Consider the following 17,103-nt stretch of genomic DNA (forward strand, 5'->3'; position numbering starts at 1 on the left):
TCTCCCTGGATGGTTACATAGGTATATGTATGGATATGTAAAAGTTCACTGAATTATACATTTTACATGTGTGCACTTTACTTCATGTTAATTATGCCTCAATTAAAAAGAAGAATAAATGTAAAAAAATTTTAGGGGATATCATTTGTGCAAGAGGATTAAAATTTGGTTTTAGATGTTAACAGTATGTGTTAGTGGCCCTCACACAGCTTTCCACTGTTCCTCAGGAGGAGCTACTTCACAATCACTGGCTCTAAACAAAGCTGAAAAATGATATGCCAGACTTCAGGAAATTGTCCAAATAATTAACAGTAAGTTAGCATTGCTTTTAATGTAAGTACCTTCATTACAATGAGAAAGAAATGGACATAAGTGCATCACTGGGATTTGTGAAGTTTTCAGGTACTGTGGCTTCCCTAATTTGTACATTAGTTGAATGCCTAATTTTAAACGTGCATACTTTTCTACTCCTGCAACTTCATTAATATATTTCTTTCCTCTTAAAACTTGCATTATCATTTAGAATGGAGGTCATATTCTTCTTGGCAGGAAAATATTAATGAAATATTGGACCATTTTGGCCTGATGATCAGGTTCAAGTCATTGACAATCCATAGTTTTAGTTCTTCTAGAATCAATTGTTTTACCTTTAACTGTGTTCATAATTGTGCTTTTTTCACTTTCAACCCTTTTGCTTTTTCAAAGGACCATTTGGACTTTTCTTCCTGAATGGCTGAAATGTCGACTAGGTACTATAACTTTTTCAGTATCCGCAGATCTCCATTTGGTCTTTTAATTTTTCACATTTATGTGGCAGGTCTTCAAATAGCAAGTAATCTATCTGCTCTAAAGAATACTTCAAATCTATTAAAGATCTGTTATGAAATATTTACTGATGAAATAACATCTGGGATTTGTTTCAAAATCATTTTGTTATTGAAATTGGGTGAGGTTATATCGGGGAATCATTGTATAAGTGAGATTTTGCATAATAAAATTTTTAAAAACTAAAGTACTTCGTTATTTTTCTGCTGTAGAGTATCATGCTTTCTGGAGTGATTCATTCCAGCTTTTTTTTTTTTCCCCCTCACCACTATAATGTAGAAAGTTTTACACACTTGCTTAAAGCATTGCCTCTGTAAGTACTTCATAGGTCACCCTCTTGAAATGGAGTACAGGTCCTTCTTTGGCCTCATTTATCAATGACATCATCCACCCTCTTCTACCTCACTCTGATCAGTCTCACTCCAGACTTTCAGCTGAAAATGAGGATTTTTCTAACAGATTATTCAGAATAGACTATTATGTTTAACAGTTTAGGAAAGTCATAGTAACTAGTTGTCTGACCTAAGCTTTTCATCTCAAAATGAAATAATTGAAATTGCTTTTCAGAAGGTTTTTATTAATGGCTTTTATTTTTTTCACCATGACTCACACTAAAAAAATACATACTATATTGTGATCCATTATATACAGAATTTAATATTGTGTATGTCTGAAGCAAAAGTGTTATGAAATAATACACCTTACTAAGTGTGATGTACTCTTTTAAATTTTATACTACTTTTCTTTAAAAAATGTATTGGTCAGGACCCACGGTATTTATTTCACACTCCACTAATCGATCATGTTCTGCAGTTTAGAAAACATTTTAACATTGTCTAAAACAGATATGTCTTACATATTGATAGTAAACATGCTCTATACCATTACCAGTGGTGTTAAGGAAGATTTAATAAGATTTTTTATAATAAACTACTTACTGGTATTGATAAGTAATCCCTTCAAAAAACTTCGCACAAGAAACAATTATCATTGCTGTTAACTACTAACCATTTGGGAAATCTTTCTGCATAGTGTACTAATAAACTAGTAGAATTAAGTTAGTAAAAATTAAAAAACCCTCTGGCTTCTTTCTTTAAAGTTGTAGTGTTTATTATCTTCTTACCCTTGATCATGCTGCCTACTTAAAGAGATGCTATCTGGGTGGTAAAGGCAGTAGTATTTGCCTTAAATAGACATGGTAAACAATCTGAGTTACATAGAAGTGGTTTCTTGGTTTTTGTTTGATTTTTTTTTGAATTTTATTTTCTTTATTTTTTTATACAGCAGGTTCTTATTAGTTATCCATTTTATACATATTAGTGTATACATGTCAATCCCAATCTCCCACTTCATCCCACCACCACCACCACCCCTACCTCCGCTTTCCCCCCTTGGTGTCCATATGTTTGTTCTCTTCATCTGTGTCTCAATTTCTGACCTACAAACTGGTTCATCTGTACCATTTTTCTAGTTCCACATATACACATTAATATACGATATTTGTTTTTCTCTTTCTGACTTACTTCACTCTGTATGACAGTCTCTAGATTCATCCACATCTCTACAAATGACCCAATTTCATTCCTTTTTATGGCTGAATAATATTCCATTGTATATACGTACCACATCTTCTTTATCCATTCGTCTGTCGATGGGCATTTAGGTTGCTTACATGACCTGGCTATTGTAAACAGTGCTACAGTGAACATTGGGGTGCATGTGTCTTTTTGAATTATGGTTTTCTCTGGGTATATGCCCAGTAGTGGGATTGCTGGGTCATATGGTAATTCTATTTTTAGTTTTTTAAGGAACCTCCATACTGTTCTCCATAGTGGCTGTATCAATTTACATTCCCACCAAAAGTGCAAGAGGGTTCCCTTTTCTCCACACCCTCTCCAATATTTGTTGTTTGTAGATTTTCTGATGATGCCCATTCTAACTGGTATGAGGTGATACCTCATTGTACTTTTGATTTGCATTTCTGTAATAATTAGTGATGTTGAGCAGCTTTTCATGTGCTTCTTGGTCATCTGTATGTCTTCCTTGGAGAAATGTCTGTTTAGGTCGTCTGCCCATTTTTGGATTGGGTTGTTTGGTTTTTTAATATTGAGCTGCATGAGCTGTTTATATATTTTGGAGATTAATCCTTTGTCCGTTGATTCATTTGCAAATATTTTCTCCCATTCTGAGGGTTGCCGCTCGTCTTGTTTATGTTTCCTTTGCTGTGCAAAAAGCTTTTAAGTTTCAGTAGGTCCCATTTGTTTATTTTTGTTTTTATTTCCATTACTCTAGGAGGTGGATGAAAAAAGATCTTGCTGTGATTTGTGTCAAAGAGTGTTCTGCCTATGTTTTCCTCTAAGAGTTTTATAATGTCCAGTGTTACATTTAGGTCTCTAATCCATTTTGAGTTTATTTTTATGTATAGTATTAGGGGGTGTTTTAATTTCATTTTTTACTTGTAGCTGTCCAGTTTTCCCAGCACAACTTACTGAAGAGACTGTCTTCTCTCCATTGTATATCCTTGCCTCCTTTGTCATAGATTAATTGACCGTAGGTGTGTGGGTTTATCTCTGGGCTTTCTATCCTGTTCCACTGATCTGTATTTCTGTTTTTGTGCCAGTACCATATTGTCTTGATTACTGTAGGTCTGTAGTATAGTCTGAAGTCAGGGAGTCTGATTCCTCCAGCTCCATTTTTTTCCCTCAAGACTGCTTTGGCTATTCGGGGTCTTTTGTGTTTCCATACAAATTGTGAAATTTTTTGTTCTAGTTCTGTGAAAAATGCCATTGGTAGTTTGATAGGGATTGCATTGAAGCTGTAGATTGCTTTGGGTAGTAGAGTCATTTTCACAGTATTGATTCTTCCAATCCAAGAACATGGTATATCTCTCCATCTGTTGGTATCATCTTTAATTTCTTTCATCAGTGTCTTACAGTTTTCTGTATACAGTTCTTTTGTCTCCCTAGGTAGGTTTATTCCTAGGTATTTTATTCTTTTTGTTGCAGTGGTAAATGGGAGTGTTTCCGTAATTTCTCTTTCAGATTTTTCATCATTAGTGTATAGGAATGCCAGAGATTTCTGTGCATTAATGTTATATCCAGCAACTCTGCCAAGTTCACTGATTAGTTCTAGTAGTTTTCTGGTGGCATCTTTACGATTCTGTATATATAGTATCATGTTATCTGCAAACGTGACAGTTTTACTTCTTCTTTTCCAATTTGCATTCCTTTTTATTTCTATTTTCTTCTCTGATTGCTGTGGCTAGGACTTTCAAAACTATGTTGAATAATAGTGGTGAGAGTGGACATCCCTGCCTTGTTCCTGATCTTAGAGGAAATGCTTTCAGTTTTTTACCATTGAGAATGATGTTTGCTGTGGGTTTGTCGTATATGGCCTTTATTATTTTGAGGTATGTTCCCTCTATGCCCACTTTCTGGAGAGTTTTTATCATAAATGGGTGTTGAATTTGTCAAAAGCTTTTTCTGCATCTATAGAGATTATCATATGGTTTTTATCCTTCAATTTGTTAATATGGTGTATCACATTGATTGATTTGCATATATTGAAGAATCCTTGCAGCCCTGGGATAAATCCCACTTGATCATGGTGTATGATCCTTTTAATGTGTTGTTGGATTCTGTTTGCTAGTATTTTGTTGAGGATTTTTTCATCTATATTCATCAGTGATATTCGTCTGTAATTTTCTTTTTTTGTAGTGTCTTTGTCTGGTTTTGGTATCAGGGTGATGGTGGCCTCATAGAATGAGTTTGGGAGTGTTCCTTCCTCTGCAATATTTTGGAAGAGTTTGAGAAGGATGGGTGTTAGCTCTTGTCTAAATGTTTGATAGAATTCACCTGCGAAGCCATTTGGTCCTGGACTTTTGCTTTTTGGAAGATTATTAATCGCAGTATCAATTTCATTACTTGTGATTGGTCTGTTCATATTTTCCATTTTTTCCTGGTTCAGTCTTGGAAGGTTATACCTGTCTATGAGTTTGTCCATTTCTTCCAGCTTGTCCATTTTATTGGCATAGAGTTGCTTGTAGTAGTCTCTTAGGATGCTTTGTATCTCTGCGGTGTCTGTTGTAACTTCTCCTTTTTCATTTCTAATTTTGTTGATTTGAGTCCTCTTCCTCTTTTTCTTGATGAGCCTGGCTAAAGGTTTATCAATTTTGTTTATCTTCTGAAAGAACCAGCTTTTAGTTTTATTGATCTTTGCTATTGTTTTCTTTGTTTCTATTTCATTTATTTCTGCTCTGAACTTTATGATTTCTTTCCTTTTACTAACTTTGGGTTTTGTTTATTCTTCTTTCTCTAGTTCCTTTAGGTGTAAGGTTCCTAAGGTTAGATTGTTTATTTGAGATTTTTCTTGTTTCTTGAGGTAGGCTTGTATTGCTATAAACTTCCCCTTAGAACTGATTTTGCTGCATCCTATAGGTTTTGGATCGTCGTGTTTTCATTGTCATGTGTCTCTAGGTATTTTTTGAGTTCATCTTTGATTTCTTCAGTGATCTCTTGGTTATTTAGTAATGTAGTTTTTAGCCTTCATGTGTTTGTGTTTTTTACGTTATTTTCCCTGTAATTGATTTCTAATCTCATAGCATTGTGGTCAGAAAAGATGCTTGATATGATTTCAATTTTCTTAATTTGACTGAGGCTTGATTTGTGACCCAAGATGTGATCTATCCTGGAGAATGTTCTGTGCGCACTTGAGAAGAAAGTGTAATCTGCTCTTTTTGGATGGAGTGTCCTATAAATATCAATTAAATCTATCTGGTCTCTCATGTTATTTAAAGCTTGTGTTTCCTTATTAATATTCTGTTTGGATGATCTGTCCATTGGTGTGAGGTGTTAAAGTCCCCCACTATTATTGTGTTACTATCGATTTCCTCTTTTATAGCTGTTAGCAGTTGCCTTATGTACAGAGATGCTCCTATTTTGGGTGCATATATATTTATAATTGTTATATCTCCTTGTTGAACTGATCCCTTGATCATTATGTAGTGTCCTTCCTTGTCTTTTGTAACATTCTTTATTTTATAGTATTTTATCTGATATGAGTATTGCTACTCCAGCTTTCTTTTGATTTCCATTTGCGTGGAATATCTTTTCCATGCCCTCACTTTCAGTCTGTATGTGTCCCTAGGTCTGAAGTGGGTCTCTTGTAGACAGCATATATATGGGTCTTGTTTTTGTATCCATTCAGCAAGCCTGTGTCTTTTGGTTGGAGCATTTAATCCATTCATGTTTTGGGTAATTATTGACATGTATGTTCCTAGTATCATATTCTTAATTGTTTTGGGTTTGTTTTTGTAGGTCCTTTTCTTCTCTTGTGTTTCCCACTTAGAGAAGTTCCTTTAGCATTTGTTGTAGAGCTGGTTTGGTGGTGCTGAATTCTCTTAGCTTTTGCTTGTCTGTAAAGCTTTTGATTTCTCCATCAAATCTGAATGAGATCCTTGCTGGGTAGAGTAATGTTGGTTGTAGGTTCTTCCCTTTCATCACTTTAAGTATGTCATGCCACTCCCTTCTGGCTTGCAGAGTTTCTGCTGAGAAATCAGCTGGTAACCTTATGGAAGTTCTCTTGTATGTTATTTGTCATTTTTCCCTTGTTGCTTTCAATAATTTTTCTTTGTCTTTAACTTTTGCCAATTTGATTACTATGTGTCTCGGCGTGTTTCTCCTTGGGTTTATCCTGTATGAGACTCTCTGTGCTTCCTGGACTTGGATGGCTATTTCCTTTCCCATGTTAGGGAAGTTTTCGACTATAATCTCTTCTAATATTTTCTTGGGTCCTTTCTCTCTCTCTTCTCCTTCTGGGACCCGTATAATGCGAATGTTGTTGTGTTTAATGTTGTCCCAGAGGTCTCTTAGGCTGTCTTCATTTCTTTTCATTCTTTTTTCTTTATTCTGTTCTGCAGCAGTGAATTCCACCATTCTGTCTTCAGGTCACTTATCCGTTCTTCTACCTCAGTTATTCTGCTATTGATTCCTTCTAGTGTATTTTTCATTTCAGTTATTGTATTGTTCATCTCTGTTTGTTAATTCTTCTAGGTCTTTGTTAAACATTTCTTGCATCTTCTCGATCTTTGCCTCCATTCTTTTTCCAAGGCCCTGGATCATCTTCATTATCATTATTCTGAATTCTGTTTCTAGAAGGTTGCCTATCTCCATTTCATTTAGTTGTTTTTCTGGGGTTTTATCTTGCTCCTTCGTCTGACACAAAGTCCTCTGCCTTTTCATCTTGTGTAACTTTCTGTGAATGGGGTTTTCCTTCCACAGGCTGCAGAATTGTAGTTCTTCTTGCTTCTGCTGTCTGCCCTCTGGTGGATGAGGCTATCTGTGAGGCTTGTGCAAGTTTCCTGATGGGAGGGAGTGGTGGTGTGTAGAGCCCGCTGTTGCTCTTTTGGGCAGAGCTCAGTAAAACTTTAATCCGCTTGTCTGCTAATGGATGGGGCTGGGTTCCCTCCCTGTTGGTTGTTTGGCCTGAGGCGACCCAACACTGGAGCCTCCCTGGGCTCTTTGGTGGGGCTAATGGTGGGCTCTGGGAGGGCTCACGCCAAGGAGTACTTCCTAGAACTTCTGCTGCCAATGTCCTTGTCCTTGTGGTGAGGCACAGCTGCCCCCCCGCCTCTGCAGGAGACCCTCCAACACTAGCAGGTAGGTCTGGGTCAGTCTCCTATGGGGTCACTGCTCCTTCCCCTGGGTCCCAATGCTCACACTACTTTGTGTGTGCCCCCCAGGAGTGGAGCCTCTGTTTCCCCCAGTCCTATCGAAGTCCTGTAATCAAATCCTGCTAGCCTTCAATGTGTGATTCTCTAGGAATTCCTCCTCCCGTTGTCAGTCAGACCTCCAGGTTGGGAAGCCTGTCGTGGGGCTCAGAACCTTCACTCCAGTGGGTGAACTTCTGTGGTATAAGTGTTCTCCAGTTTGTGAGTCACCCACCCACCAGTTATGGGATTTGATTTTATTGTGATTACGCCCCTCCTACCGTCTCACTGTGACTTTGTCTTTGGATGTGGGATATCTTTTTTGGTGAGTTCCAGTGTCTTCCTGTCAATGATTGTTTAGCAGTTAGTTATGATTCCAGTGATCTCACAAGAGGGAGTGAGAGCACGTCCTTCTGCTCCGCCATCTTGAACCATAGACGGGTTTCTTGTTTTAACTACTAATTGCCTCACATTCATTTGGCTGGATTTTTTTTTTTTTCTGACAAGTTCTAGGTAGTAATTTATAAATGTACTACTTTCACTTTACGGCAAGAAATCTGACAGCTGGAGATCTAACTAAACTGGGAACCGAGGCTTGTATGTTCCTTTATCAGCGTGACTCTGAGAACTGACACCTGCTGGTTCTTTGAAATAGTGCTTTGTCTGATGAAGCTTACCATAAATGTTGTCTCTGTAGGCGATTTACTGAAACAGGAAGTCTTCATGCAGTGGATTTTATGGGTAGCTTCACATCTAAGACTGCTGCTTCAAAAGGGCTGAGTTTGGATGTAAAGCTCCCAAAACTACTATGTAATGCAGTTTCTTTTACATTAACGATAAAAGAACCCATGGCCAGGAAGTGACCTTGGGAAGCATTGTGGATTTTGTGCAGCAACTAAAAGCTTTGAGTGCTTGGGATTATGCCACCTCATCAATGGTATTTTTCTGTTCAGTAAACTGCCTTTCTCACATTTATTGATATATCATTCATATGTATATATAATTTTTTGTATGATGAAGCAGTCATTCATTTTAAATGGGCAGGATTGTAACCCTCTATCTTTGTAATTAAATTCTTCCAGAGCAAAATTTTTGTGTATCACTGAGAATAGTGGCTTAGTGTTTGTCTAGCCTTCCACTTGGCTGTGTTTTGTATTGACCTCTTAGTCTTTTTTTTTTTTTTGGCCACACCGCATGGCTTGTGGGATCTTAGTTCCCTGACCAGGGATCCAACCCAGGCCACGACAGTGAAAGCATGGAGTCCTAACCACTGGACTGCCAGGGAATTCCCCTGACCTCTTTCTTCAGTCTTAATGATGCCCCCTGGCAAAGGAATTCATTTGAATGATGCATAGCTCAGGAGAATTATCTAGTCACCTCCAGGGCCTCTTAGGAATAAGGATAATTGCTTTTTAAGAGGGTGAGGTATTCAGCTTGTTTTGAAATAAGCAGAGAAAGTAAGCAAACAAAAGCAAGCTAGCATTTTGTAATGTATTAGCTATCATGTTTGGTGTTACATAAGCTGTGTCATTATGCTTCTGTGTCTATATTCTTTTATACAGGTACAAAAATTGAAGCTGAGAGGCATTTCATAATTTCTCTGCTGCTTTTAGGTTCAGTGAGAACTTGGAGGAAGGCATCATGGTAGAGTGAAACGATCGTTGCCTACTCTCCTGGTTTTCTTTCTGTTCTCCTCTAATTAAAAGCATCAACTTTAACCCTTCTATTTTCCTTTTCCCTCATGTTTATATGTAATCCAAAGGTTGTTAGTTTTTTCTTCTAAATGCCTTGATTATAAATCCTATTTTTTAAAGTTATCTTCAAGGAATTATTGCATCGTACCTGCCGTGATAATAGAAGTCATAAAAATTAGATTTATCTAGGACATTGCAGTTTACAAAGTACTTTCACATATTCTAACTCGTGTAATCATCATAACCACACTGTGTGGTAGATGTTATTCTTTAAATGTTCTACTATAAAAACTTCCTATTCATTTTCTTCGTAGGTATTCTTGTCTCTTTTATTGTATACATTGGGACCAGATTAATATTTTTAAAATACAACTTTCACGACTATACGTTTCCTCTTAGCAGAAATATCTTTGGTGATTTCACAAGTTGAATAATGAAGTCAAAACTCCTATATTCACACTTAGAATTATCCATATCTGATTCTAAACTAAATTTTTTTTTAATTGCCCTAAAACTTTCTCAGAAGAACCTTCTCTGTATATCAAGTCAATTTGGTTCACTTCCGCAAGCATCTGTTACCTACTATATATCAGATACCATGTTGGTCGATAGGGATAAACAGATGAGTGGAACATTCTTGTCCTTAGGAAATTTACTGCCTAGTGGAGGTAAAAAGATGCATGAATAACTAATTATAATATATGTGTAAGTTGATGCAACTGAGTGCTGCCTCAGTTTTATTTTATTTTTTAAAATTAATTTATTTATTATTTTTGACTGTATTGGGTCTTTGTTGCTGCGCGTGAGCTTTCTCTAGTTGCAGTGAGCGGGGGCACCTCTTCGTTGTGGTGCGCGGGCTTCTCAGTAGTTGTGACACGTGGGCTCAGTAGTTGTGGCTTGCGGGCTCTAGAGCGCAGGCTCAGTAGTTGTGGCACATGGGCTAAGTTGCTCTGTGGCATGTGGGATCTTCCTGGCCCAGGGCTCAAACCTGTGTCCCCTGCATTGGCAGGTGGATTCTTAACCACTGCACCACCAGGGGAAGTCACTGCCTCAGTTTTATAATGTATGTTTAGAAAAGGAATTTTTTTTTAAGGCATAAAACTCACCAGGAACCAAAGAGAGAGAGAGAGAGAGAGAAGATAAAAACAGGTGAGAAATTTTAACAAAATTCTGGAAGCTGGAAAGCAGTTAAGTGATAACTAATTTAGCAGTCCAGAGAAAGCTGAATGATTTAATGGGTAGGCCAGTTTGTAACATAGAATACACCAGATATCAATAAGTTCAAGAATTGGAGACAGTAGGAATTTCAAAAAGTTGGGATGCAGAAGGTGCTAAAAACAGGAAGAGTAGTTGCAAGTATATACATATATATATATATATATATATATATATATATATATATATATATATATGGAGCAGTTGCATCACTAAATCCCCTCCTTCCCTGGCATCGCCCGGCAGCTACTCTTTCCCACCTTCACAGGAGATGTAAAGGTCACACTGTTGAAGGTAAACTGATCTGTGAAAACTGGGCCGCCCAGCTGAACACAGGGAAAATGAGGAAAAGGTTCCCCTCTGATTCGTGAGGCCTTCTAGACTCTGGAATAAGCAGATCCATAAGTGCCTGGGATTTCTTTGAACTCTTGTTTGGTTGTTTGTTTTTCCTCCAAAAGAAAACTATGCAGGATTTCTTTCTTTCTTTTTTTCTTTTTTCTTTTTGGCTGCGTTGGGTCCTCGTTGCTGCGTGTGGGCCTTCGCTGTGGTGCATGGGCCTCTCATTGCAGTGGCCTCTCCCGTTTCAGAGCACAGGCTCTAGGCGCATGGGCTTCAGCAGTTGTGGCACGTGGGCTCAGTAGTTGTGGCTCACAGGCCCATTTGCTCCGTGGCACGTGGAATCCTCCCAGACCAGGGCTCGAACCCGTGCCCCCTGCATTGGCAGGTGCATTCTTAACCACCAAGCCACCAGGGAAGTCCCTGCACGATTTCTATAATATAACAAGTTTGTTTTACTATTTTTAAAAAAAAAAGATTCCCCCAAATCTTCAAAAAAAGTGAGGATTTAGGAAAAGTATTTACTTCAGAGCAAGAAGCTGGCTTTCAAGGTTATTCATACTCTGTTCATATGGATTTTTCTGGCTTCATTTCTCACCATTCTCCCCCATATGCTTTGTGCTCCTTTCATATTGGTCCACTCATACTTTATCACATTCTCTGCATTTTCTATCATTTCTCCACCTCAATGTTCAAATTAGTATTTTTATAAGAAATGCTCTTTATCCTCTCCTGTTCGTCCTCAGAGGCTCACCTCAAGTGCCATTTGTGCCCAAATGCTTTACCCTCCCTCATCTAAGTCATCTACTGTCTTGTTCATATTTCTTTTTTTTTTTTTAACACTTATCACTTTATATGATTTATTTATCAAACTCTGAGGCACCATGTGCAGGGTCTTGTGTGAGGATCTAGAATACAGTCTCTGAAGGGTGAGAAGTGAGTGTTGCTCATCTTAGGTGTCTGATATTTGCATATGAGGGGTATTAAATACTCAAATACTTTCCCTTACCTCTGGTGTCTTGTTTTTCTGGTTAATCTTTTATACCTCTTTACAAAGGAGGTATAGTTATTCTAAATCAGAGATCTGATCGTGTCACTACCCTACTCAGAAACCTTTCATTTTAAGTTTTAAGATGGCATTGAGGACTTTCCTAATGTGGACTCACCTTACTTTTCTAGTTTCTTTTGCTGCCCTAACCACTCCTTGCCCATCCCTACTCCTTCCTGATCTTCATGGTGCAACTTATGGTCCATCTACCCCAAGACCATCGCCCATTCTCTTCCTAAACCATCTGTTTTCTCATTTTTATTGTTTTGCTCATACAGTTTCTTCTCCCTGAGATGTGTTTTTCTCCCTTCTTCAACTGTTAAAATTCTACTCATTTTTTCACACCTTGTGGGGAGGTGGTGGGAGAAAGAAAGGAAAGTACATCCTTTGTGAGACTCCTGTGATTGCCTTCTCTCTTTTCTTGCTCACAGATCAGAATCCAGATTGATTACTAGGCTTACACTGATACCACCATCTCAATTCACTTTAAAAGTTGTAATCTATTTGAATTAAAGATCTGTTACTTTAAGCATATACTTCAAAAATTAATTTAATTCTTTAACAGTGAAGTCATATTGTACTCTAAATGAGTAAGGGGTGAATTTCGGTGCCCCTACTTCCCTACGCCCCAGTAATTCTTACTGCTAAAACTGGGGGGGAGTGTCCAATTCGGAAAGACATCCCCCTCCCCAAACACATCTACAGTTTTAAACTTGACCATTTTCCTCTAAGCAGTAATGAGTTTTTAGGGTCAACCCTTTGCTAAAATAAGTTTTAGATCACAATAACTGTGCTTATACAGTGCCGGGAAGGGCTTTCCTGAAAAATTTTCATGCAGCATCCTATCTCGCATGGAAGAAGTCTGTGGCCAAGCTGGAGTTTTAATCTGCCTGGGAGCTGGCTGTTACTACCTCATCTCGTCCTCTCCCGGTTGTTGGTATCCTTTTCACAATTTCATCAAATATATTTTTTAAAATGATTTTGGTGGGAACATTAATCAGAAACACAAATTAACTTTTAGAACTTAATACAATTAATACAGAGAGGGAAAAATGGCTATTTTCTACTTTTGCTCCTTTAAAAAAGAAGTTATTCATCTTACAATGTCTTAGGTGTTTGTCTGGCAACCTGTGAATCCTATTAATGTTGTTTGCAGACAAAAGTTATTCCTAAGTTAGTGTACTATTCTCCACATAAAAGTACTGGGAAAACTGATAACAGTATTAAAAGTATAATGGTGTAATTTTAACTGTATTAAAAGTATAATGGCCATTTATTGTCTAGAGCTTGTTAAAAATAATCAATATTACAAGCAGCCTTTTGTTCCCAAAATGCAGGGTTTGTTTTTTGTTCATTATCAAAATAACCTATATTATATGAAAATTAGAAACAGTCATCTTTCTTTTTTTTTTTGGCGGAACACGGGCCTCTCACTGTTGTGGCGTCTCCCGTTGCGGAGCACAGGCTCCGGACGCGCAGGCCCAGCGGCCATGGCTCACGGGCCCAGCCGCTCCGCGGCATGTGGGATCTTCCCGGACTGGGACACGAACCCGTGTCCCCTGCATCGGCAGGCAGACTCTCAACCACTGCACCACCAGGGAAGCCCAGAAACAGTCATCTTAATACCTTAATACATCTTTATCTATCCTTTTCCATGCATATATATTCAGCTATGTACATATATATATATATGTACGTTTATGTGTATATATAACCTTTACCTACATGTATTATTTAAAAAGTAGTCATACTATACGTACTTACAACTTTTAAGCAGTCAAGGTTTTGAGTGTCTGAGATGTGCAGAACATGGTCTTAAGCACCATAGGGCATTGATAGATCCATTAAATAAAATCGCTACTCTCAAGATATTTATAGTCCAGCTGAATAAGATAGGACAAATATATAAGAAGCAATGTGAAGTCCAGTGCAGTGGCTGAGCTATATGGGCTATACTAAGCACTCACAAGGAGTTAAAATTAGCCTTCAAGGACTAATGGAGTTGAAGAGGTAAAGGTAGCTAAGTACCGAGCATGTACTGTGGGCTCACTAACTGATCGTTGCTCTTATACTCACCCCAAGTTCTGACTCTAGATGTCTAGTACAGAAGAATATTGATTCCATTTCTGTAAGTAGAGAAGTTGAGAGGAAAAAGGTTACAACTGCAGGAAGAACTTTGAGTTAAGTGTTGTCTGGAAGGAGAGCTGTTTCTGCATATAGGTGAAGATGTAGAGCTTGAGTTCTGGTGAAGAGTCAAAACAGCTTTGAGAATCATCTACTTAGAGACAGTAGATGAGTTTTCCAAAAGGAGTAGGCCAATAATTGGTTTTATTTCACACTGTCCTTTATGCCAACTAAAGTTGATACTAAATACCATGACAAAAAATAAGAAAACCTTACTAGTCAGTGAGTTAGAAAAATGAGGGTTTGTGTTTTTTGTGCCAAGAGTTAAAATCTCTCTATCTTTGTAATTCTGGCATTTCTTCTTCTTGGGTTGCCTCATAGCTCAATAGTTGGGAAATATTAAATAACAAAATGTGTGTGTGACAGACAAAGAGATTTGTTTTCTTTCATTTTTTAAAAAAATATTTATTTATTTATTTGGCTGCGCCAGGTCTTAGTTGTGGCATGCGGGATCTTTGTTGCCACATGTGGACTCTTAATTGTGGCATGCAGACTTCTTAGCTGAGGTATGCATGCAGGATCAAGTTCTCTGACCAGGGATGGAACCCTGGCTCCCTGCATTGGGAGCGTGGAGTCTTAACTACTGGACCACCAGGGAAGTCCCCGAGATTTGTTTTCTTTAAAATAAAAGATTCTCATGTCTAGCTTAAATTTTCAAATTCTCAAGCTGTTTTTGTTCTTGTCTTGCTGGGTCTCATTATCTCTGTTTGGCTTTTCACTTACAAATCATGTTTCATATATGTGAACAGCATTGGGAATGTGACCTTTCTCATGACCCTGTAAGCTAAGATTTTGCTTTGCATTTCCCAGAATAAATGTCACTAAAACATATACATTCTGCTTTTCCCCTAGGTAAAAATCTCTACACCAATGAATATGTAGCTATCAAACTGGTGAGTAGAATCTGTATTTGTGGTAATTATGTCTTAGTGCTCTCACCCTTCACATATCTTTTTACAGGAAATAAATGTAACCATTCACAAAAATACTAATGTTATTTTTCCTTGCATATGATCCCACATAGTCATTTCCTTCAAATATATATAGTGTTACAGTGATGAATCACTGTATACTGTAAAACACTATATAGTTAGAGGATGCTAACTATAGTGTTAGCAATGATAAATCAAAAAAAGTTTATAAAACATAGCTGGAAGGAAAAAAAAAAACCCTAGTAACTGCTGTAAACTTTGTACCTTTCACAGTGCTATTTTTTTTTTATAATTTTCTTATTCTTGAATATGACTTATCCATTTTAAAAATGTAAGGTATTTATTAATATACTTCTGAATGTGATCATCTAATCATTGCCTTAAAAAGCTGTCAAACGTGAAAAAGACATTACGTGGTCAGATTTGAAGCAAAGAGTTCAGTTGGTTTTGTCATTGCTAATCTTATGAATAACTAACCTAGTCATTGAAAATAACATCCTGTTAAAGAAGAATAATTCTGTTATTTTTAAGGATTAATAGTTTTAGAAGAAACAGTTCTTTATCTTATATGTAAGGTTGATGAAAAACCATTTCTAGCCATATGAAATGCTTTATATAACTAGTTTCTATGAAACTGTATAAATATTGTCCTCCTAATAAATCCTAGTACATTTCCCAGGATCTGAAGGTAGTTTTGGGCTTTATTAGTTGGAAGGCAGAGGCGTTAATAGTTGAAGGAAGTATCTTGTGGTAATTGCTGTTCTTTTCTAATGAATTGCCCCTACCACATCCACACCTGCTCTGTGGTCGGTCCTTTCCTCTCATTAAGCTTGTCTGTGGAGGAGTTAGTGTTGTCCTGTGAAGAACTGACAGGCATCAGATTAGTTTCTCTACAAAGAGGTGGACAGGGAGCAGGTCTTAGAGCAGGTAGCTCCTTGGGAACCAAGTGTTTTGTTTGTTGACTTGGAACTTTTGTTGGAGAAATTGGAGCAGGAAGAGAGACAATGCATGTAACAATGCAGACCAAATATTTTTCTCAGCTTGAATGTCAAGGAATTAACTGTATATTTGTATTTATGGGAATTTGATTATTCTGTGAAAGTGTTATCTAGTTCATCTCTTTTTTACTTTTTCTGTTTTATTGTTTTGTTAAGTTGGAATAATTTTTTTTTTTTTTTTTTTTTTTTGCGGTACGTGGGCCTCCCACCGCTGCAGCCTCTCCCACTGCGGAGCACAGGCTCCAGACGCACAGGCCTAGCGGCCATGGCTCACGGGCCCAGCCACTCCGCAGCACGCAGGATCCTCCCGGACCGGGGCACGAACCCGCATCCCCCGCATCGGCAGGCAGACTCCCAACCACTGGGCCACCAGGGAAACCCCAAGTTGGAATAATTTTGATTCTTTGGGACTAGTAATAGGGAGAAGCAGCCCCTAAAACACTTTAAAATGTTGCCTCAATACTGTATATTTGTTATTGTCCCCTTATTTATCAAGACTTCTTCTGAGGCTTTCTGTTAGGGGCAACTCATTCTATCTAGATTCCTCTTTCCAGGTTCATACTAGTTGACCTGTTTAGATAAGGTTGCATAACATTATTGACATGACTGACTATTGCATTTCACTTACATTTTATTAAAGTTTTATTCTTTGTATGGCCAAGAGTTAAAGGTAGATAGACTTCATGTCATCTAGTATGGTGTGCCTCAGTACCTCATTTCTCTTTCAAATAAACCTTAAATAAAGGCTTTTTAGAGGATGACAATCTTGTCTATGGGCCTCCTCTCTTGCTGTGGGGCTGTATTCTCTGTGGGAGATATGATGGCAGTAATTGAGCTCTTTTCACCGTAACAGCAAAATTTGCCTTAAGCATTACAGTCCTACAAGGTAGCCGTCTGCTGTCCGTTTAGGATTTCAGGCAGGCGTGTGTGTTCCAGAATAACCATGATTCTGGCAAATAGCCAGCCCTCTATGGAAATGTAATCAGCATCTGGCACAGAAATACAAGGAAGCCGGGGCTGGTAGTGTTTCAGTTCTACTTTGTTTGGATCTTCATTGTGGGCTCTTGTTTCTTGGATTTCTAGGAACTTTTTTTTAAAAATCAGATACAGTGTAAACAAACTAGTGTGATGAACCCCTCCTTTACCCCTATCACTGAGGTTTCTG

The 17,103-nt window shown here is 37.8% G+C and overlaps 1 protein-coding gene across 2 annotated transcripts in view; it reads left to right on the forward strand.

Annotated features, from left to right (window-relative positions):
• CSNK1G1 (casein kinase 1 gamma 1) overlaps positions 1-17,103 on the forward strand; it is a 149,354-nt gene that overhangs the window by 63,094 nt on the left and 69,157 nt on the right. For both annotated transcript variants that reach the window (XM_060005791.1, XM_060005790.1), the window contains exon 3: positions 14,861-14,901. In XM_060005791.1, coding sequence (XP_059861774.1) covers positions 14,861-14,901 — 41 coding nt within the window. The remainder of the gene's footprint in view (positions 1-14,860; positions 14,902-17,103) is intronic.

This window comes from Delphinus delphis, chromosome 2, assembly GCF_949987515.2.
Source record: "Delphinus delphis chromosome 2, mDelDel1.2, whole genome shotgun sequence".
Classification (NCBI taxonomy): Eukaryota; Metazoa; Chordata; class Mammalia; order Artiodactyla; family Delphinidae; genus Delphinus; species Delphinus delphis.